This window comes from Oncorhynchus nerka, linkage group LG9b (genome assembly GCF_034236695.1).
Source record: "Oncorhynchus nerka isolate Pitt River linkage group LG9b, Oner_Uvic_2.0, whole genome shotgun sequence".
Lineage (NCBI taxonomy): Eukaryota > Metazoa > Chordata > Actinopteri > Salmoniformes > Salmonidae > Oncorhynchus > Oncorhynchus nerka.
The window spans coordinates 13,491,123-13,515,015 of NC_088424.1; the positions used below are offsets into that span (position 1 = coordinate 13,491,123).

A 23,893-nucleotide genomic window follows, 5' to 3' on the forward strand; every position below is an offset into this window, starting at 1 on the left:
CAGGAGGCAGCCCGGTTCCCCCCAAAATAATTATAATCCAAAATAAATCCAATCACTTTTCCCTGGTGCAAACTCCTCCCATGAGTGTAATATGGTCCAGATAATCAAATCCCCTCATTGCGGAGCAGAAACTAATATCTATGGGCATGGCATAGCATTTGGCCTGAGCAAGGAGTTTGGGTCGCCAGGCAACTATCTTTTCCTACAGTGGGAGCTATTCTCACGCTGGGAAAAATGGGAAATTGTGTTTTATTTTACTGGGTAGTATTTGATGGGCAATGGCTGGTTGCCAGTACTCTGCTCTACTCATTTTTTAGTTTGAGCACTATAGGCTCACAAACACACGCACACACACGCACACAAAACATGAAAACAGACATATCTGTTTCTGCTCATTTTTAACACTCAGGAATACAGTTCCATTCCATGTAGCCTATTTCCCGGCAGGACCTGATGTAGAGAGAGAAAAAAATGACTGATGGACTTAACAGTAAATGTCTTGGCATTGCAATGTGCTGAAATAATCCCACTGCCAGTTTCCATGAGAAATGTCTTCTGCACTACGCAATTGTCTTACCTTGTACGATAGTTTTCAGTAAATTGAAAGTCTTAGCTATCTCCCTTCCTAAGCAAAATCATAATGGCTAACAGTCATTGCTTCAGGGAACTGTGGATCAAGCATGCAGTAAGTAGTACACTACCTACAGTAATTGTGCAGTTGGCATTTATTCGTTGTTGGTGAACAAGAAATGATGCACAGTAATAATTACGTAACAGGTTAAACTGGAACAAGAGCTGAATCAGATCAGTGGAGTCTGTGTAGTCACTGCTTGTGCAAGTTGGAAAAAGGTAATTGAATTTCCATTCACAGTTTGTTTTTCATTTTTGTGGCAACTGTTACCTACCTAGGTGAATACCAATTCCCTCCCTTACTTTTTTTCTCATCACCTAAGAAACATCCAAAACACCAGAATCATACGCATGAATATGTTTCATGTACAGAATGAAAATGTTTGACATAGACAGCCTACACTCAATCCAACAGTAATAATAACATGCACTTGACTCTTTCCATGAGGCATATACAGTAATAGTATGACTGTCATCATGAAAAAAAATTCTAATGACTTTTTCTCAGACATTTAACCCAGAACTATTTCAGGAGTGGAGACAGACTAGTAGACTAGGCCTAGACCACCCTGAGTGTTTCAGAGGAAAAGGCAGAGACTGAGACCCAGCTAGGCCTCATGGTGGGAATCGCATGGGGAGTTCTTCAGAGGGTAGCTCTGTTTGTGTTATTTTCAGGATGAGCTGTTCTGGCAGCAAGTTTCCATTGTGGACAGTCTTCCTGTTTATGGACACTTGGAGTCCCTTGATGGCACTGCTCAGGGGACAGGAAACACATGGAGGGAGGGGGAGGGATGCAGGGAGGGGGGGGATGATTTGTTTGCATTCAGCCAACTTAAGTAGAGATAGTATAGACAGAGACTTACTAGAGGCTGTTTTTTTAGAGCTGATCTCAGTCTAGTGTAAAACTTGTCATTTCTCAATGCATTGTGGAAGGAGGCATTATTTATGTCACTCTTGCATTACTACCCTAAACCATCCTGTGGTGGAGGACTCTTGGAAGAGAGGCATATGCTGCATGATAGCCTACTATAATGCAATTAGATATCTTCATAAATGATTTGTATTGTTTGTCATTCACTTTATATTATATTGATATTTTATGGGAAAAAGGATTGAATGGTAGCCTAATAATAATAATAATAGTCATATAGCCTAATCAGGGGATACTTGACCAACCAAATTGTGAATCTGTTATTGTGAATAACGTGTGTTTAACATCCTTGTTTCTTTATCTTCCTTGCGATCCATGCGCGAGTGCAGGGGAAATCAAGACTTCTGATTGGCTTACCGCAGGTCTCTCTTTTTTTTCGGTCGAAAGACAAGCTATCTACTGCGAACCAGAACTTTCTGTGCAAGGTCAATTCCGTTCTCTTTCCATCTGCTCGCCGAAGAATCGGGACATTAAAGAGGTTTACGGATTTATTTTCATAATTGTAACTCTTGTACGGAATTTGCTACTTTGTAACAGAGGAAACGTGGAAGAAGGCGCAACTTTTTTTTGTTGCAAGTTGTTGACACTGTTTTACATTTGCAAAACAAAGAAAATGACTCAATTCAACAAGGGTCCAGTGTACGGTTTGACTGCAGAATTGAGAAGCAAGGTAAGCGTGCGTGAATATTAGGATTATACCATTTTACCTATCAAAGTGATTAAATGAGAGGTTTGGGAGAAAAGTTATTATTTGCATGAAATGGATCCCCGTGAAACTGCTTCGCATCAAGTCGGTGCATACATTTCCTCTCGATACGACCTGAAACTTTTTTTCTAATTGTGGAAAGTGTGTGTTGGCAAATGGCCACGTAAAGCAGTATGAATTCTGCTCAATTTCTTAATCAATGTGCCCTTTGTCTTGTTGCACAATTTGGCCCAAAAGGGATAGTCTATCAGGTTACAGGGTGCAGAACCCCCACCCACCCCCACACACATTTCCTGTGATTTAATGTCTTTAACATAAATGTGTAATTTTCTCAGCAAGAACACTGCGTTGGAAAAAAAATAGGCTGTATGTCAAGTATTGCCATTCTTGATCCACTTTTCCCAGACCTTTCACAAGTGCAACTTATTTTGGGCTACAGTGATGCTGGATGAAAACAATTCTACATTGTGTGTGTGTACAATATTCCCTTATGATCTTTTTTTGCTACAGGAAAGGATGAAAGCATCATGAATGATTGGCAAGGCCAACAACTCATTGTTGCTCCAACATAGTGGGTGGAGCCCTATACGGGTTGTGTAAGGGTCCCTATACTGCTGAGTGAAGTCTGCAGTACTAGACTACATCCGCCTCAACAATGCTTTCTCCTTGTCTGACCTCACTGTAGTTTAAATTTTTTTTATACACAGTGTAAAACTGCAGTGTTGCCTTCATTGTCAGACTCATGTGGAATCAATTTGCTACTATTGTTTTAAAGGGTCCCCTAGATGTCTTTCTATCTACCGTTCAGCAATATAGCATGCAAATTAAATATGAATCTTTTTAGCTGTTGAATGATGGGCTGGGCCCCTTGCCAAATCCTGTGTGTTTTTTTTGTTGGCTTCTGCTCAATTGAGCACATTGCTCCTGGGGAGAATCCCAGATGGCCCAGAGGTCTATGATCCACACGTACTGTATGTCCCACACAATAAATAACTAAAGAGGTGGATCACCCCCCCCCACCCCTTTACTAGGGCCAGGAGTTTTTCCTGACCACCTAAGTTGACCTGGTTATAGCTACGGTATATCTAGGGCCCAGAGTTTTCCAGGTCAAGCCACAGTCTGAAAAAACTGCTATCAACATATTTACTAGACTTTTTATACCGATATCCACAGCTCCTCTCCAGTGGGTTTTTGTCCTTTCACTCCCTTTCTAAATGGAGTCCGAAGTGGGTCATTCCATCCATGCGAAGCAATGGTTCCATCCCGATCCCCGCCTCCCTTCCAGTGTGAGCTGAGACATTTTCCATGTGGTCTGCCAGATGATACGCTTTATTAGAAGTCTGACAGAGATATGCCAGCCCTTCAGTGGTCTGCTGCGACGGCTTGTGGAAAAGAAATGCGAGATTGTGTTCCATAGGAAGTGCCATGAATGTCTCTGAACTGTCAAGCGGAGTACAAAAATCTCGTAGCCCCCCCCTTATACCATGCCATTTTAATATTCCTTTCTAGTGAAGATCTGCATACGGCACTTTTAGGCAAATCCTTTGGGCCACTTTGGACTAGTTTCCCAGACCCAGATTAAGTTTACTCCTGGACTTAAGCATGCTCAATGGGTATTCTCCATTGAAAGTGCTTTTTAGTCCAGGAATATGCTAAATCTGAGTCCAGGAAGCTACTGTAATAGTAGAGTTAAAGCCCTAGTAGAGCCCTCCACATGGGTTCTTGGTCATAGTTTTCGTGGTAACTCCTGGCAGGCTGGCACTCTGATGTGTTCCAGGAAGTAAACAGCTGATCACAATGGGAGGCTCCCATCATGTCAAGACCACAGTGGGAGCTTTGGTGTGTGTAACTGCCTGTCACCAGGTTGTCAACATCACCTTACACAGCCTTTGATACTTTAATTGTTATAAACCACCACACAACATCTTCACAAGTATGGCTGTATGCCAGACAGCAACAATGTAGGACATTGTGCTGGTGTAGCAGGCTTGGGTGATTGTGGCCGATTCCTTTTCAACTCAGTGGATTCAGGAAATGTATTTATTGACTTTCTTGAAATGGTATTGACCCCGTCCTATGTTTATTTTACTTACAGAGATGGGAAATGCTTGTATGTGCTATTTATTAATACTTACAATGCACTGAGGAGTACAATGGAGCGCTACACCACAAAGGAAGTTGCTTTGTCCAGTAATTGCAAAAGTAATTAAAGTGAATTAGCCTACTTTGTAAAATACCCTTTCCCTGGTCTTCAGTCATACCTCAAGTTCTGGCTTCCTGCGTTGTGTTATCTGACACCATCCAAAACGTTATGAATCTGATACAGGGCTGAAACTGTTGTGGTTATCGCTTTTTCTTTAGTAGTACAGATACTTGGAGGACTTTGTAAGCTGTGACATCTGTAAGGCGTGCCTATTTTTTTGCCATAACCCTTAACAGTAAGGACTGTAATAAAGTGGTGCTGTGATGGTCTGACCATCTGTGCTGGCTCAAGGACAGGACACATAAACCTCCAGTCCACTAGGAAGTGCTAGCAAGAGAAAATACCCATTTTTTAAAACTATGAAAACCAAAAGTGTTAGCACATGGACATCTCATCTAATGTTACATATACCCCTGTAACCTTCAACCCTACAGTAGAGACACAGTAGAAGTGGGCTATACTGGTATAAACATGTTCGTGTCATGAATACCCCAACGTGAAACCAAACACGTTCTTTCTCATCAACTTTCAACGCGTACTGGTTAATCCCATTAAGAGGACACCACTTGCATCATTTGCAATAAGGATGAGTTCAAGCCACCTTTCCCATAACTTTTCCCATGACTCTGGCTCACCTCTTCAGTAATCAGACAACGTTTACACACCGGCCCTTGTATTGTACCTGCAGCTTACATGTCCACAGCTACTTTTCGCTCCTGTGCACAAGAGATAAGGCTGTGGTGAACATCATGTGCACAGTGCACCTCATCCATAGGACTTAAAATAGCTCCCCTGACTACAGTATTTAGGGTTAACCCATGTCCAGCCGCACAGAACAAAGACATGTTTGTGGTGTCGGCTTGGCAGTTAGTTGTTTGAAAGAGGGCTGAATAGATTACGCTCAAGTGTATCAGTCCAGAAATATTTGCATTTAACTCCCCGGAATACTCCCCACTTGTTCTGTTTTGCATAATAGAATGTAAACGCAAAATATGTTCATATAGTTCAGCAAACTGGGGCCAGTGTGTGTGTGTGTGTGTGTCATTTAATTAGTTCTACCACCACAACACATGGCTGTTGGGAGGAAATGTCATGATTTTGTTGACACTCCTCTAAAGTGCTAACTTGGCCATCCTCCATCCGTTGAGGATGTCCCAGAGTGGCCTTTTAAACCCCACGCTGACATCTCAAGGAGAACAGGAAGGAGTCTTCCTGAGTGCTGTTAAGTAAACACTCACTATAATTACCCTTCAAACCCAGGAAGAACACAGGATGGAGCAACAGCACTTTCTTTTTTTTGACATATTGGGAGTTATTTCCTTTTTGGTTATTTTTATATTATCAGGTCAGGAGGAGGTGTCCTAAGGATAACAGTGGCATTTTTGAGTCATGGCTCACAGGTGAGGATGGATAGAGCCAGATTTGAATTGGAAATGGGGGAAAATGTCCACACAATGTGGAAAATGGCCGCCTTCCAGCTTTACTTGTCTCTGTTAACACGTTCTTGCTGTATGTCAACAAACAGCACTATGACAATGGGCCTAGGGCAACATAAACAGATGGTGTAATTGTTTCTACCTCACCTCACACTCGTCACAGAAAAAAATTGCTGCATCATTCCACTCCATTGAACATTTCCCAGAGGCACGTAAGGTTAATAATTTATTAACACACCACCAGCTGTCTCTATTGTCAAGGCTCCATTCAATGCCATTTCCTCTACAATAAATGGATAACCAATATTTAAACAGGTTTGGGGTTTTGTAGGAGCATACATTAAGGTTTTGGAGGGCAAAGCCTAATTTTCGCACAAACGTAGGCTAACTTTCACAGTACCGTAATGTCATCCTGAAGGAGCGGCCCATTTACAATACAACGCTCTCATTCTTTTTTCAGGCCAGATGTTCTCTCCATTCCCCAGACTCATCAGAAAATACTTCCAGTTGTGTGGGCAGCAGTGGTAGTATAAGAAGAGGGGGTTTCTTTCTCTGCATGTCTAAGAAAGAGAAAGATGAATCAAGGTATTTTTGGCTAGTCCTGTGTTTCTCCCCCTCTTTCGTCTATGAATGCCTAGCTAGTTCTGCTCTATCAAGAACACTGAAGCTATTGTTTGGCCATGAGGAGTGATTTTCTAGACTCGAACAGGGACTGTTAACGCTCCCCTCTCAGCTCTCCATGGGACGTTTTTAAAGGGACTCGCTGTGTGGGACTTGTGTCTTTTGGGTCTCATAGCAACGGCTAGCCTAACGTAGCTTGTTTGGTGTGACACGAGGTTACGAGCAAACTTTTTCCTTTATCTACCTCTCACATTGACCTCTGACCCTCCCAGTGTGGGATACGAGTCAAATGAATGCATTTCTGGGACATCGCATCAACTTTCCCCCTCCATTTAATCCCATTAAAGACTCTTTGCCCTTTTTGAAGACTGCTGGTCTTTGTAGGAAGGGCTGCCATCTTTCCTACACAGAGCCTTTGAGCGATAATGAAAGTTGTTAGCTCTTTTTAATCTTGACAGATTTCTCATTTGACATTATGGCGGGTGATGAACTGTTAGACACGATAAAAGTGGTGTTTTGTATGAAGGGGGAGGGAGAGGTTGGTGGGGTTTGAGTCCTCTCTTGCTGAGGGAGGACTACTGATTATTGCTTTCAGCAGAGGTTAGTCTGTGTGTGTGTGTGTGTGTAGGATTAAGCCTATCACAGATGGCTCTGAACCTTTGGAAAAACCTGTTGTTTGCTTGTTTTCACCATAGGCAGAGAGAGCTGCAGGCATTGATAACCTTGTGTGTAACCCAAGTGCAGACTGGGGGGGTTTAATAAATTACAGATGTGGGATCTCTCTTGAACCTCTACCTCCGCTGTTCCCTGATAAACACAGACAGACAGACACAGAACTTGACGAGGCTCTGTTCTGACATTGTGGTATCTTCAGTCTGACAAGCAGCAGTGCTAGAATAAAACAGACTGATTCAAATCCAATTTAATTTGTCACAGGCACCGAATACAACCTGTGTAGACCTTACTGTGAAATGCGTACTTAACCAACAGTGCAGTTTTAATTTTTTTGTCTGAAAAATTAGCAAAATAAACTAAAGGAGAAAGAAAAAAATAACACAATAAAATAACAAAAACAAGGCTATATACAAGGGTACCGAGTCAATGTGCTGGGGTACGGGGTAGTCAAGGTAATTGAGGTGATATGTACACTACCGTTCAAAAGTTTGTCACTTAGAAATGTCCTTGTTTTTGAAAGAAAAGCACAAAAAATTGTCCATTTAAAATAACATCGAATTGATCAGAAATACAGCGTAGACATTGTTAATGTTGTAAATTACTATTGTAGCATTTTTTTAATGGAATATCAACATCGGCCTACACAAGGCCCATTATCAGCAACCATCACTCCTGTGTTACAAGTTTATCATTTTAAAATGCTAATTGATCTTTAGAAAACCCTTTTGCAATTATGTTAGCACAGCTGAAAACTGTTGTGCTAATTAAAGAAGCAATAAAACTGGCCTTTAGACTAGTTGAGTATCTGGAGCATCAGCATTTATGGGTTCGATTACCGGCTCAAAATGGCCAGAAACAAAGACCTTTCTTCTGAAACTCGTCAGTCTATTCTTCTGAGAAATGTAGGCTATTCCACGTGAGAAATTGCCAAGAAACTGAAGATCTCGTACAACGCTGTGTACTACTCTCTTCACAGAACAGCGTTGTCTCTAACCAGATTAGAAAGAGTGGGAGGCCCCAGTGTACAACTGAGCAAGGGGACAAGTACATTAGTGTCTAGTTTGAGAAACAGACACCTCACAAGTCCTCAACTGGCAGCTTCTTTAAATAGTACCTGCAAAACACCCGTCTCAACAGTGAAGAGGCAACTCCGGGATGCTGGCCTAGGGCAGAGTTCCTCTGTCCAGTATCTGTTTTTTTTTGTTGCCCATCTTAAAAATAAAAGATTATTGGCCAGTCTGAGATATGGCTTTTTCTTTGCAACTCTGCCAGAAGGCCAGCATCCCAGAGTCGCCTCTTCACTGTTGAAGATATTGCATGGAAATGGCCCATGGCTCACAATCTCTGTCTGGATTACTGCAACTCGCTGTTGGCTGGGCTCCCTGCCTGTGCCATTAAACCCCTACAACTCGTCCAGAACGCCGCAGCCCGTCTGGTGTTCAACCTTCCCAAGTTCTCTCACGTCACCCCGCTCCTCCGCTCTCTCCACTGGCTTCCAGTTGAAGCTCGCATCCGCTACAAGACCATGGTGCTTGCCTACGGAGCTGTGAGGGGAACGGCACCTCAGTACCTCCAGGCTCTGATCAGGCCCTACACCCAAACAAGGGCACTGCGTTCATCCACCTCTGGCCTGCTCGCCTCCCTACCACTGAGGAAGTACAGTTCCCGCTCAGCCCAGTCAAAACTGTTCGCTGCTCTGGCCCCCCAATGGTGGAACAAACTCCCTCACGACGCCAGGACAGCGGAGTCAATCACCACCTTCCGGAGACACCTGAAACCCCACCTCTTTAAGGAATACCTAGGATAGGATAAAGTAATCCCTCTCACCCCCTTAAAAGATTTAGATGCACTATTGTAAAGTGGCTGTTCCACTGGATGTCATAAGGTGAATGCACCAATTTGTAAGTCGCTCTGGATAAGAGCGTCTGCTAAATGACTTAAATGTTAAATGTAAATGAAATCTTCAGTGAATAAGGGTTTGTGAGTCAGATTTTCTCCTTGATATGCAGATACAATGACTATACCGTACAGTCTGAAACTCTGGTTTCCCCATATGAGACAGTCAGATCTGTCCTTGCGTGCCAGACTGATCTTTTAGAGCAGTGTTTTCCACAAGTACTTAGACTAGCCAGCCAAATAGAAAAAGTAGCCAGCCAGGCGCCGCCAGGGTTCAACATTTTTGTCCATTTTTGGCTCTATTTTGGCGGCCTCTGTTACATCCTAATACCTTGATTCCATCTGCAATTATTGAATACTTTATAGAGTTTACCTCACAGGTTGGAAAAATGGTTGTGGTATTGTGTAAAAAGACATTTTAATTACTAAGAAAATATTAATTCAGTTTGTTGTTTTGGATATTGTCTAGGCGCAGCGGTGTCAGGCACTGCATCTCAGTGCTAGAGGTGTCACTACAGACCCTGGTTCGATTCCAGGCTGTCTTATAACCGGCTGTGGGAGTACCATAGGGCGGCGCACAATTGGCCCAGCGTCGTCCGGGTTAGGGTTTGGCCGGGGTTGGTCGTCATTATAAGTAATAATTTGTTCTTAACTGACTTGCCTAGTTAAATAAGGGTTAATAGATATATCTAAATGAGTGAATGATCAGGACTGTTTTCTAAGTAAGATAACATTATACCTTCTTTTTTTAAACATTTAACCGGTCTTCTCTTTAAATTAGTCTTATTTACTGCAAAATATGAATTGCCACAACTATGTTTGTTCTTCAAATGATGTATTACTTAGTTTTTCATAGAACATCCAATTTTGTTGTTTTTCTAAGTCCACAACAATGCTTAAACCACATCAGTGGACTACTTTTGAGGTCTGGGAAAATCGGAGAAATGTAAAAGTTTGTGTAGTTACCCTTTAATTCAATTGCACATCTAGCAAGAGGCTGTATAGCAGTGTTTTTGTAGCGCACGTGATGGTGGAGTTTGCGAAACAAATACTCACTTTATGAAAATAATCATGATATCATTCTGCCAGGTAAGCGTAGGTTACTTTGTAGTTAACATTTAATTGAGATGGTTTCTGTGCAAGCCTTTCCATCTACCAGAGGAGTGTTTTCATTACCATCAAAGAAAGTTGCAGGAAATATAAATCACTGATGCATTCTGTCCATGTCTTATGATAAACTTGGGAAAATATAATACTTTTTTTTTAAATATTTAGTTGATTCCCTACTAAGGTCAATAGATATATGTTTTATATTGTTATTCTGTTTTAATGCAGAATGAGGCTCTCCACTACCAATTATTCCTGCAGTGATGATTCACCATCTTCACCGAGTCTTTTAATAATTTATCTGCAGATAATCGCCAAAAAGACTAGGCCTACCAGTAGCCTATGACAATTAGGGAGCCAAATGAATGGCTCTCACTGATGCGATTTGGTAGGCTGATGAGACGAGAGTCATTCACTTTAGTGTCACTAACTGGCAGGTCAAGACTTCCTTGGAAAGAAAAACCGATGCGATACCATGGACAACCACTTTGCATGATTTCTGAATGGCAAAGGGATATAGGAGATCGACTTTATTCAGTCAGTTCAACATCTTTTCATAAACTAGTTAACACTTGCTGTTCAGTTGTCAATCAACACACAGTACGTAGCCTAGGCCCACCATGCACCATGTGGCTGGCTATATGAGACACGCGAAAGAAAATAAATAAATGAAATGTGTCAAACTACTGCAACCAGAGATCTGTATATATTGACGAGATGTCAATTTCTCCACCCTAACAATGGGAGTCCTCTCAAAGGCAGGTGACAATCTTGGGTCCCAAATAATCCCATAGAAACGCATTGGGTTTATTTTGGCGGGAGTGAAACCTCTCGCTTCGCATTTTATACTCTGCAGCATTTCCCTGTCATTGCTCACTTTGTGACGACTGACAGGCGCCTAGCCTATCAGTAGATCGCTAGAAGATTGCACATCGTTCATTCTAGTGGGAGAGGGCTCGACGGAGTAGCAAATAAAATAAAGTAGCCTAGTTAATATGAAGTGGAAAATGTACATGGCTGAAATTGAACCTGTAACCACGCTAATGGAAAAGGATGCACTACAGCCCTCAAACTCAAGCCTGGACCATTGTTTTCATTGTTCCCCTCTAATCAGCGACCGATTTAGACCTGGGGCACCAATTAATTATCAGGTAGAACAGAAAACCAACAGGCTCTGGACCTCGTAGGATAAGAGTTACTGTACCATAACCTGCGGGAGTTGTTCCTGTATCCCGGAGAGTAAAAACAATACCTCGTTAGGGCGATTACAATTTTGGTATCTCTGATTTGTTCTGGCAATTCTCACAGAAAGTTAATAGGGAGGAAGGATGTCGGTATGCTTTTTACATTTGTAAAACACCCCAAAAAATTATAACTTGAAAGTGGCCATTTTAGGCCCTTTTTTATTTATGTATATATATATTTTTTAACCAATACATACCCCCTGTTAGACCCAATGAAACATGATACAGACAACACCTTGGTGTCATTATACTCACATTATACTCATAGTGTGCTCTTCAATATGTGGTATATCTACTGAGTGTACAAAACACCTTCCTAATATTGTGTTGCACCCCCTTTTGCCCTCAGAAGAGCCTCAATTCGTTGGGACATGGACTCAACAAGGTGTCGAAAGCATTCCACAAGGATGCTGGCCCATGTTGACTCCAATGCCTCCCACAGTTAAGTCAAATTGGCTGGATGTCCTTTGGGTGGTGGACCACTCTTGTTACACAGGAAATTGTTGAGTGTGATATACCCAGCAGCGTTGCAGTTCTTGACACTCAAACCGGTGGCACCTGCTACCATACCCCGTTCAAAGGCACTTAAATCTTTTGTCTTGCCCTTTCACCCGCTGAGTGGCACATATACACAATCCATGTCTCGAGGCTTAAAAATCTTTCTTTAACCGGTCTCCTCCCCTTCATCTACACTGATTGAAGTGGATTTAACAAGTGACATCAATAAGGGATCACAGCTTTCACCTGTATACACTTGGTGAGTCTGTCATGGAAAGAGCAGGTGTTCCTAATGTTTTCTACACCCAGTATATATTCTGAAAAACAATTTTACACATTCATTTATTAAACCTTAACTATACATATGAATATCTCAAAAGTACCCTTTTGGATTTAGTTCATTTTTTAGGCATTGTTTTAAACAATATACTGTACAAATACATCATGTCCAGAGTGGACTCTGCTGCTTTCGAAGTTATGATACATTTTAACGAGCACCGCCAACACAGTTAATGGGGAAACTGGATTCAAAGGAACCTCTCTGCTGGTGACCTGCTGACTGTACGACCCTGCAGGAGGGCTGTGATTGGTTAAGGACCTATAATTTCAATTTCTATATGCACCACCGTTCAAAAGTTTGGGGTCATTTAGAAATTTCCTTGTTTTTGAAAGAAAAGCAAAAATGTTGTCCAGTTTTAAAATAACATCAAATTGGTCAGAAATACAGTGTAGACATTGCTAATGTTGTAAATGACTATTGTAGCTGTAAACGTTAGATTTTTTTAAATGGAATATCTACATAGGCGTACAGAGGCCCATTATCAGCAACCATCACTCGTGTTCCAATGGTATGTTGCGTTAGCCTTTTAAAATTATGAACTTGGATTAGCTAATTGATCATTAGAAAACCATTTTGCAATTATGTTAGCACAGCTGAAAACTGTTATGCTGATGAAAGAAGCAATAAAACGGTCCTTCTTTAGACTCGTTGATAATCTGGAACATCAGCATTTTGTGGGTTCGATTACAGGCTCAAAATGGCCAGAAACAAAGACCTTTCTTCTGAAACTCGTCAGTCTATTCTTGTTCTGAGAAATGAAGGCTATTCCATGCGAGAAATTGCCAAGAAACTGAAGATCTCGTAAAACACTGTGTACTACGCCCTTCACAGAACAGCACAAACTGCCTCTAACCAGAATAGAATGAGGAGTGGGAGGCCCCGGTGCACAATTTGAGCAAGAGGACAAGTAAATTAGTGTCAAGTTTAAGAAACAGATGCCTCACAAGTCCTCAACTTGCAGCTTCATTAAATAGTACCTGCAAAACACCAGTCTCAACGTCAATAGTGAAGAGGTGACTCTGGGATACTGGCCTTCTAGGCAGAGTTGCAAAGAAAAAGCCATATCTCAGACTGGCCAATAAAAAGAAAAGATTAAGATGGGCAAAAGAACACACACTGGACAGAGGAAGATTGGAAAAAAAGTGTTATGGACAGACAAATCTAAGTGTTCAGATCACAAAGAAGAACATTCGTGAGAAGCAGAAAAAGTGAAAGATGCTGGAGATGCAACAGGTTGTATTCAGTGAAATGCTTACTTACAGGCTCTAACCAATAGTGCAAAAAAGGTATTCGGTGAACAATAGGTAGGTAAAGAAATAAAACAGCAACAAAAAGACAGGCTATAACAGTAGCGAGGCTACATACAGACACCGGTTGGTCGGACCAATTGAGGTAGTATGTACATGAATGTATAGTTAAAGTGACTATGCATATATGATAAACAGAGTAGCAGCAGCGTAAACAGAGGGGTGGGGGGGAACACAATGCAAATAGTCTGGGTAGCCATTTGATTACCTGTTCAGGAGTCTTATGGCTTGGGGGTAAAAACTGTTGAGAAGCCTTTTTGTTTTAGACTTGGCACTCCGGTACCGCTTGCCATGCGGTAGTAGAGAGAACAGTCTGTGGCTGGGGTCTTTGACAATTTATAGAGGTCCTGGGAGGCAGGCAGCTTAGCCCCAGTGATGTACTGGGCCATACGCACTACCCTCTGTAGTACCTTGCGGTCAGGGGCTGAGCATTTGCCACACCAGGCAGTGATGCAACCCGTCAGGATGCTCTCGATGGTGCAGCTGTAGAACCTTTTGAGGGTCTCAGGACCCATGCCAAATCTTTTTAGTTTCCTGAGGGGGAATGGGCTTTGTTGTGCCCTTTTCACGACTGTCTTGCTGTTTGGACCATTCTAGTTTGTTGTTGACGTGGACACCAAGGAACTTGAAGCTCTCAACCTGCTCCACTACAGCCCTGTCAATGAGAATGGGGGTGTACTCGGTCCTCCTCTTGCAGGCCTGTTGTAAGGCAGGTCCTCACCAGACATCACAACGCTACCTATAGGCACAAACCCACCGTTGCTGGACCAGACAGGATTGGCAAAAAGTGCTCTTCACTGACGAGTCAAGGTTTTGTCTCGCCAGGGGTGATTGTCGGATTCACATTTATCGTCGACGGTTTGAGCATTACACCGAGGCCTTTACTCTGGAGCGGGATCGATTTGGAGGTGGAGGGTCCGTCATGGTCTGGGCCGGTGTGTCACAGCATCATCGGACTGAGCCTGTTGTCATTGCAGGCAATCTCAACGCTGTGCGTTTACAGGGAAGACATCCTCCTCCCTCATGTGGTGCCCTTCCTGCAGGCTCATCCTGACATGACCCTCCCTCATGTGGTACCCTTCCTGCAGGCTCATCCTGACATGACCCTCCAGCATGTGGTACCCTTCCTGCAGGCTCATCCTGACATGACCCTCCCTCATGTGGTACCCTTCCTGCAGGCTCATCCTGACATGACCCTCCCTCATGTGGTACCCTTCCTGCAGGCTCATCCTGACATGACCCTCCCTCATGTGGTACCCTTCCTGCGGGCTCATCCTGACATGACCCTCCCTCATGTCGTACCCTTCCTGCGGGCTCATCCTGACATGACCCTCCAGCATGTTGTACCCTTCCTGCAGGCTCATCCTGACATGACCCTCCCTCATGTGGTACCCTTCCTGCAGGCTCATCCTGACATGACCCTCCCTCATGTGGTACCCTTCCTGCAGGCTCATCCTGACATGACCCTCCAGCATGACAATGCCACCAGCCATACTGCTCGTTCTGTGTGTGATTTCCTGTAAGACAGGAATGTCCGTGTTCTGCCATGGCCAGCGAAGAGCCCGGATCTCAATCCTATTGAGCAGGTCAAGGGCCTGTTGGATCGGAGGGTGAGGGCTAGGGCCATTCCCCCGAGAAATGTCTGGGAACTTGCAGGTGCTTTGGTGGAAGAGTGGGGTAGCATCTCACAGCAAGAACTGGTAAATCTGGTGCAGTACATGAAGAGGAGAAGCACTGCAGTACTTAATGCCGCAGATGGCCTCAACAGATACTGACTGTTACTTTTGATCCCCCCCCTCTTTGTTCAGGGACACATTATTCAATTTCTGTTAGTCACATGTCTGTGGAACTTGTTCAGTTTATGTCTCAGTTGTTGAATCTTGTTATGTTCATACAAATATTTACACATGTTAAGTTTGCTGAAAATTAACAAAGTTGACAGTGAGAGGACTTCTTTATTTGCTGAATTTATAACCTTGTCAACGTCTTGACTATATTTCCTATTAATTTTGCAAATAATTTCATGTGTGTTTTCATGGAAAACCAGGACATTTCTAAGTGACCCCAAACTTTTTGAACAGTAGTGTATATAAAACTGAGTAGCAGAGAGCCCACGCTGGAAATGTTATGTTTGAAGAGTATATTGTTCCAAACAAATAGGCTAAATCAAGAAGGTGCTTTTTGAGATGTGAAGACTTTGTATTTCAGAATATAGATAATCTTCATATTTAAGAGCACGCTATAGGTGCACATGTTGTATAGGTTTAAAATGGCCACTTTCATCATGATTTCCTCAAATGGTTTGTGATACAAATGTCTAACATCCTTCATCCCAGTGAAGTTTTTATGTGAGAATTGCCAGAACAATCTGAGATAAAAAAAATAAAAAAATATTTTGGCCATGCTGTCATGTAGTTTCCCCTTAGTCATGTAATTAGCCTTGGAGCCATCTCCTAGGGGGAGTGCTGATCTAGGATCAGATTTGTCATTTAGATCACGATGAATAATGTTATGGCCAGGGGGGACCATATGCATTAAACGTCTCAGAGTAGGAGTTCTGATCTACGTTCAGTTTAGCCTTTTCGATAATAATGAATACATGGGGTCTGATTCTAGATCAGCACTTCAGCTCTGAGATGGTTGATACATGTACGTGCAGGCCCTGAATGCAGTTGGAAGCCCTGGGCTTCAAACAAGCAGCCAAGGATAGCTATTTAAGATGAATGACCGCAGTATCCCTCTAATCTCTCCGTCTGCTACGCCAGATAAAGTTGTCGCTCTGATATTTTCACTTTCTGTGTGTCTCTCTCTTTGTCTGTCTCTCTCCTTCCCCTTCTATCTCTCCTTCAATCAAGCCATTGGGTAAAGAAACAGTTTCTGTCTGGTCTTTGGAACCTGTGGAGCAATCCCCCTGAAGCCAGGGTTCAGGCGCGGGGCAGCGATCCATGTAATTTCCTGTGTCTTACTTCTCCTAGCAGCGGGCCTCGGGGAAAACACCCAGCCGAGACGTGGGCGAGGAGAGTGTTTTCCCAAAAAGCTGACCTTGCGGCATTGTCGGCACCACCTTTTTTAAATTATTTTTTTAAGACAATTGTGTGACGGCTTCACTTGAAAAGCTTTGGCCTTCTGCTGTGAGGACTGAAGTGCTACCTCAAGTGTCTTCACAAAATATGTGATTTCTCTCTGTTTTATTGCTCAGATGTTCTGTATTTACAGTAGATTGGGCTAAAAGCCCTCTGAATTATTGTTCAATCCTCCCCTTTAACAGACTGATCTTTCCCAGGGAGTGGAGGGCCTGGGCCCAATGACCATGAGTTCTAACTATTGAGTGGGCGTGCTACTCACTAAGAAATCTGTTGCGGCATTGCACTGAACATAAACATGGTTTGAATCTCATAACAGCAAACTGCCTCTGCCTGGCTATTATAACTTTCCCTCTGTCTCACTCCCTGTGGCCAACACATACATAAATATACAAAGAGGTTACTGAATTTGCAATGCAAAGTAGTCTGGGTTTAGGCTTTATTTATTTATTTTTATTTCACCTTTATTTAACCAGGTAAGCAAGTTGAGAACAAGTTCTCATTTACAATTGCGACCTGGCCAAGATAAAGCAAAGCAGTTCGACACATACAACGACACAGAGTTACACATGGAGTAAAACAAACATACAGTCAATAATACAGTAAAAAAAAAAAAAAAAAAAAAAAAAAAAAAAAAAAACACAAGTCTATATACAATGTGAGCAAATTAGGTGAGAAGGGAGGTAAAGGCAAAAAAGGCCATGGTGGCAAAGTAAATACAATATAGCAAGTAAAACACTGGAATGGTAGTATTGCAATGGAAGAATGTGCAAAGTAGAAATAAAAATAATGGGGTGCAAAGGAGCAAAATAAATAAATAAATTAAATACAGTTGGGAAAGAGGTAGTTGTTTGGGCTAAATTATAGGTGGGCTATGTACAGGTGCAGTAATCTGTAATCGGCTTGCATTGTGGTCATAATTGTTTCAAATTACAAGATACCTTAAGTGTGTGGCTCGGTTGGTTAGTGTTTTGGATTGTGTTTGCTTGCAGGATCGGATGTTTCTGGTAATTGCTCAACCTTGCCCTTTTCTAAGCTAAGTGGTATTGATGTTTTATAGCCTACCTATCCAAACAAGTCAGATCCCAACCAGTGTTTAGGGGGACAGGGTTTGATTTTGAACAACTGTTGAATGAAGACTGGGTGGAGTTAACAGTATTTTGTCTTCTCAGATCGCAGGGAAGTATGACCTGCAGAAGGAGGAGGAGCTCCGGTTCTGGATCGAGGAGGTGACTGGCATGCCCATTGGAGAGAACTTCCAGAAGGGCCTCAAGGACGGAGTCATCCTCTGCGAGTAAGTTTTCTGTCTATAGAAAAAAGTGTGTTTAGATTTACCCACTCACCAACAGGGTTTGTATGCTGCTGTTTTAGGTATTTTACACATTGGTACAATATGCACAAATGCCATTCTTCCAATCAGTAGTCTTCGTTTGTATTATCCCCCCCCCCCCCCAACATGTTTTGGAGGGGTGTTTTTCCCCCTGAACCATTTAGACTTCACCGGTCTTTAGCTCAGTCAGCTATGAGAATGTAGGGAATACTTAGTCACATTCCTCGATAGATGATCACTCAAGTAGACTTAATACAGGATGTTATATTGTTGCCATAACAGTGATCAGGTGTTGAAAAGGCCTACAGAGGATTAGCTGTGGTCTTAATCGCTCCATCATTCTTTTCACTACCACTCGGAATTGTGTATTGTTATTTTCCATTGCTCTAGTTGACCATTTTGTTTATGTTCATATCAAATTGTAAGAGATGGACTGTTTTCTTCCGCTTCAGGCTGATTAACAAACTGCAGCCTGGTTCCATTAAGAAAACCAACCACTCCAAACTCAACTGGCACAAGGTACGTGAGACAAAATACAATTTGATATTTTGATGTATACTGTAAAGCTGCTACAGTATTTCAGAGAAATATGCTTTTAATTATACGAGACTAAATATCTAGAATGAACCGGAGTCTGATTTTTTTTGTTCTGTTCTAGCTGGAAAATCTGGGGAATTTCATCCGAGCCATTCTGAAGTTTGGCCTTTGTCCCAATGACATCTTTGAAGCCAATGACCTGTTTGAGAATGGGAACATGACCCAGGTCCAGAGCACACTGCTGTCCCTGGCTGGTATGGTAGGTTCTCAATTAGACCGGGGTGAGTGTAGAACCCTGAGTTGTTCCTGACGTCGTTATTACCCAGTGCCAAACACACGGAAAGAGTGTGTCATAGGAGTGGATTACGATTAATGAAGATACAGAAAAGAGGAAAACATTGTTTTTATTGGTGCTGAAACCCTGGATCGGAAAAACACTGTCTTGTCGGTGATCAGGCCTACCACTGTTGCGTCATCGGCAAACTTAATGATGGCGGTGGAGTCGTGCCTAGCCGTGCAGTCATGAGTGAATAGGGAGTACAGGAGGGGACTGACCACACACCCCTGAGGGGCCCTTGTGTTGAGGATTAGCGTGGCAGATGTGTTGTTACCTACCCTCACCACCTGGGGGCGTCCAGTCAGGGTCCAGGATCCAGTTGCAGAGGGAGGTGTTTAGTCCCAGGGTCCTTAGCTTATTGACGAGCTTTGAGGACACTATGGTGTTGAACGCTGAGCTGTAGTCAATGAATAGCATTCTCACATAGGTGTTCCTTTTGTCCAGGTGGGAAAGGGCAGTGTGGAGTGCAATAGAGATTGCATCCTCTGTGGATCTGTTAGGGCGATATGTTGGTTACGAATTGGTTGGGCTTGTAAGTAAGCATTTCATGGTAAGGTAACATAGTTTGATACATGGTAACATTCCTGTTGTATTGGCGCATGTGACATAAAATGTTATTTGGTTGACATACCCATGCAGCACTATTGTAGGCTTACATTACAGTACAGTTGGAAATAGTGAGTAGAAACATGGTCATGTAAAACTGAAAGCATCACTGACTTTTGTTCCTTTGTCTCATAACATGCAACAGGCGAAAACCAAAGGCTCAAACTCCAACTGTGACATCGGTGTGAAGTTCGCAGACAAGAGGACGCGCCATTTCGACGAGGACAAAATTAAGGCTGGACAATGTGTGATTGGACTGCAGGTGAGTCGTGCAGCAATGACAAGAGATGATGCTTTAAATGGATCTCATCTGGGTTTTTTTTCACTAAATAATGATATTATAGCAGTAGACATGTTTGTATTTTCCCTTTTTTTTTAAATGTTATACTAATAATGGATCCCAGTCATACTCGGAAATGAATTTGTCGTCAATAAAAATGGCCAGATATAGAAGAAATTTGATTAGAGGACATTATGACTTATGGATGGAGCCTTGTCTGAAAGCTGTTTCTGTCCTGGGTAGATGGGAACAAATAAATGTGCCAGCCAGTCTGGTATGACAGCGTATGGGACCAGGAGACACTTATATGACCCAAAGTCACAGACAGACAAGCCCTACGACCAGACTACCATCAGCCTGCAGATGGGAACCAACAAGGGCGCCAGCCAGGTAAGAATGTCGTCTTTGATGTGTGTGCTGTGTTTCTTATGCTTCAATGGTTTCTGCTGCAATGGATTCCTATCCACTGTAATCCCTGGAAGCAATTAGCAGTAATCTTGTGACAGGGCGAGACCTCTACCGACTAAAGGTTACTGTGGTCAGGTGTACGCACACGCGCTCTTTTTCTTTCTCCCTCTCACACACACACTATCGGTCACATACACACACATACTACCAACCGCTCCACCGCCAACCTGACCTCCTCTCCCCCAGGCTGGCATGTCGGCTCCAGGTACCCGCCGCGACATCTACGACCAGAAGTCGGCGGGACAGCATGCAGACAGCTCCACCATCTCCCTGCAGATGGGCACCAACAAGGTGGCGTCCCAGAAGGGCATGAGCAGCTATGGCCTGGGCAGGCAGATTTACGACCCCAAGTACTGCGCCTCCCCCACAGAGCCCACCTCGCCCGTCACCCTCGGCAACCACGCCGGTAGCCACGGCAACGGGAGCCTGGGAACAGGCACCAATGGATCAGAGATTAGTGACAGCGACTACCAGGTGGAGTACCAGTATCAGCATGACGACGAGGAAGAGTACAGGGGTGGGTACCAACAGCAGTACAGTGGGCACTATGACGATGACCAGGGCATCAACTATTAGACCGACTGTGTCTCATGTGTAATTGCTCTATATGGGGTAATAGGGTGCCATGTTCCCCTCTGGGCCCCATTTTGGCTTCGCAAAAAAGTAACGCTTGTTTGGACAACTGCATTGCTTTTATGCGTAGTCAAAATGTCACCCTGTGTAGCAGTAGTTCCAAGTGTAACACGGTGTGTCTGGGAATACGTAACGTTTATAGTGGCCTTCTACCGGAATCCAGAGGGTAGTTGCATGTCCAAGTACCTTGACGGATCATAAGAACCGTAGGCCTATATGTAGTTTGATACAATTTTTGTGGTACCACTTATGATGAAGTTGTTTAAACTGATGCAAATGTGTTACTCTGGTATAAAGCCACTGTAATGTAAAGTAAGTGTGAGGGAGCGATTTCGTTAACAGAGCAAGACTTTTACCATCCTTGCTATGTTTTTTTTTAAACATGTTTTTTTTTCTTCCTAAAAGGGAAATGTTGGTTTATCCATCTAGCATTCCTTTTAATCTCGTTAGAATGTCAATATTTTCCGGCCAATCGTAATAATGTATAGAATGCGGCAAGTTCTTTCTATGTTTTATGGGTTTTGTAGTTCTCATGGTTCAGAAACTCAACTAGGGAGTTCTGTGAGAAACATTCCATCACTGGCATTCACTACACATCATGTTTACCTGCTCCCTCCTTTCCTCTTTGTTTTCAATATACTATATCGTCTGTTCTCTTTCATCTCCTTCAAATCTGATCCACAAGTCTACTGCTCTGTGGTAAGTTTTGGTAAGAGACTTATGTTCTATCCATTCTGAATATACAGCAATCATATTTTAGAGAAGGTTGGCAGGAGAAAAAGATGGATGGTTTTAGTTAAGATGCTCATGGCCGTCATGTCCCAGTTTGACTTGAAAGCACTGCAATGTTTTTGTAGTTCTCTGTTTTTGTACTTTCGCTGCCTATCTTGAGACTCTCTCAGAAGATCATCTCAAATGTTAGTTTCTGTCACATGACCAAACTTCTTAGGTATTTTTTAAATGTTCTTCATATCTCAATGATTCGTTGTGCCATAATGCTCCTGTCTGTATGTAGACCCCATCCACTGTTGTATTTATTGCCATTTGTCCCAATATAGACATTTCTTCTATTGTTTTGGTTATTTTGTATCAATAAACTTTGTTTCATGAAGTCTTCCATACAGGATGTCTCTAGTTATATCTAAGCTGACTGCACACAGTCAAAAATCCAACCTCAAACCCCCCCGTTCTCTCTCTCTCTCCTCCCTTCTCTTTATTCACCCCCCCCCCCTTATTTTTCTCTCCCTCACTTTCTCCCTTCCCATCTACCCCCTTTCTCTCTCTTCCCGTCAACAACCTCTTCAGTGAGTCTATGGCCAGGGGAATAATCCCCTCTTTGTATGCTTGTGGAATTCACCCTCCATAATACAAGACTCAATTAGGGAAGAGTACATGGGAGAGGGACAACTGTTACCTTGGCAACGCCTCCTTTCAGAGCGAGCTGAATGTCCAACCTTGTGGCACAACTCAGACTTTTGGCACGTCGGCCTAATAGATAGACCTCGTGTCATCCCACTGGCACAGTCCAGCGTCTAGTTTTGATTTACATGTGGTTGAGTTTCCATCTAACATGAAATCAACGAAATGCCATTGGATTTTGGTTCAAAGTTGGGTGAGAGAAATGACGAAATTCCCTTAGGATGATGACTTCTTTTCAAATCCAATTAGTTTTCCACGTTCATTCAACGTCATCACATAAAAAAAATAGGTTGAAATGATGTGGAAACAATGTTGATTCAACCCGTTTTTGCCCAGTGGGGTGGTTCTTAACCCCCATAAGGAGTCTTTGGTTCCGCCGTTTCACTTATCCCAAACTCTGAACTGAACTCTCAGTTCCCATTGCAAGACTTACAGAATAAGTTGGTCTTATTGACCAATTTACTAACTCAATGATGTAGCTTTCATATGCGTACCTTTGTCACAGACTATTGTATTCTTTAAGAGCAGGGATGGGCAATTCCAGTCCTCAAGGGCCTGATTTGGTGTCACATTTGCCCCAGCTAGCACACCTGACTCCAATAATTATCTAATCACGATCTTCAGTTTAGAATGCAATTTGATTCATCGGCTGTGTTTGCTAGAGACGGAGAAAAGGTGTGACACCAATCAGGCCCTCGGGGACTGGAGTTGCCCACCCTTGCTTTAGAGCCTTGTGCCTTCACCTTTGTCAGTGGTAGCCTAATCACATGGTTACAAGTGGTTTAAATAGAGCTAAGTGTAAGGGAGACTAGATTTAAAGAAGAGTAATACATTGGATAGTATAGGAATGAGTTTTGGTAATGATTTTTTTTTTTTTGTGCGTGCTAAGATCCTACAGGTGAAGTCTAACAACGATGCTATCGTTAGAATCCCTGTTCTTATAAAACCATCTACATGAAAGCCACATGAGTGTTAAAACACACTTGTAAACATGTTTGGCATGAAAAAAACCAAAAGCTTCATAGCGTCAGCAGCCATTCTTCCAGTAAATAACCCGGGCTAGTTTTTAACAACTGTGCCAGGTTTCCTACTTGAGAGTGAGAGTCCCATAGGGAAGCTTGATTTACAGTAAATCTCCCAGAGCAGAGCTGGGGTAGGACTGGGTGGTCTTCCCACACACAGGAACAACGCCCTATTCCACCAACACACCCACTTCCTGCCTAAATAGATCATTTTGCATATGATCTTCTGACCTGTCTGGGTCAGTAATGGTCTGGGTCCTGTTCAGCATGCACTTAACGTGAGAAAATGTTTTGATACGGAGGCGGTTGAAGGCGGTTGCACCTGAACTTCTCCAGTTTGTGGCTACAAAACGAGTCAGACCCTGGTCTCACACTGTTCACATGATCGGTTGAAGTTCACCAGCATCTGTTTTATGTGGATCCTAGTGACGTGCTTTGGACCATTTCTGTGTAACACGAACACAAACTTGAGACTCAGAAATGGTGTGATTAGAACCAGTACATTTAAAACAGGCTAGTGTAGATTTACTGAGTTGGACTGAGTTTTAATACTGAGGAGTATTATCCTACAGGCCTCTCTCTAG

The 23,893-nt window shown here is 42.8% G+C and overlaps 1 protein-coding gene across 1 annotated transcript; it reads left to right on the forward strand.

Annotated features, from left to right (window-relative positions):
• The first annotated feature begins 1,923 nt into the window (after window positions 1–1,923).
• On the forward strand, window positions 1,924–21,989 carry LOC115114293 (calponin-3-like). Its single transcript, XM_029642410.2, has 7 exons — window positions 1,924–2,231; window positions 17,850–17,971; window positions 18,460–18,526; window positions 18,666–18,803; window positions 19,633–19,749; window positions 20,011–20,157; window positions 20,422–21,989. Exons 1-7 carry the CDS (start codon window positions 2,175–2,177, stop codon window positions 20,809–20,811), a joined length of 1,038 nt encoding a protein of 345 aa, XP_029498270.1. The 5' UTR covers window positions 1,924–2,174; the 3' UTR covers window positions 20,812–21,989.
• The last annotated feature ends 1,904 nt before the right edge of the window (window positions 21,990–23,893 follow it).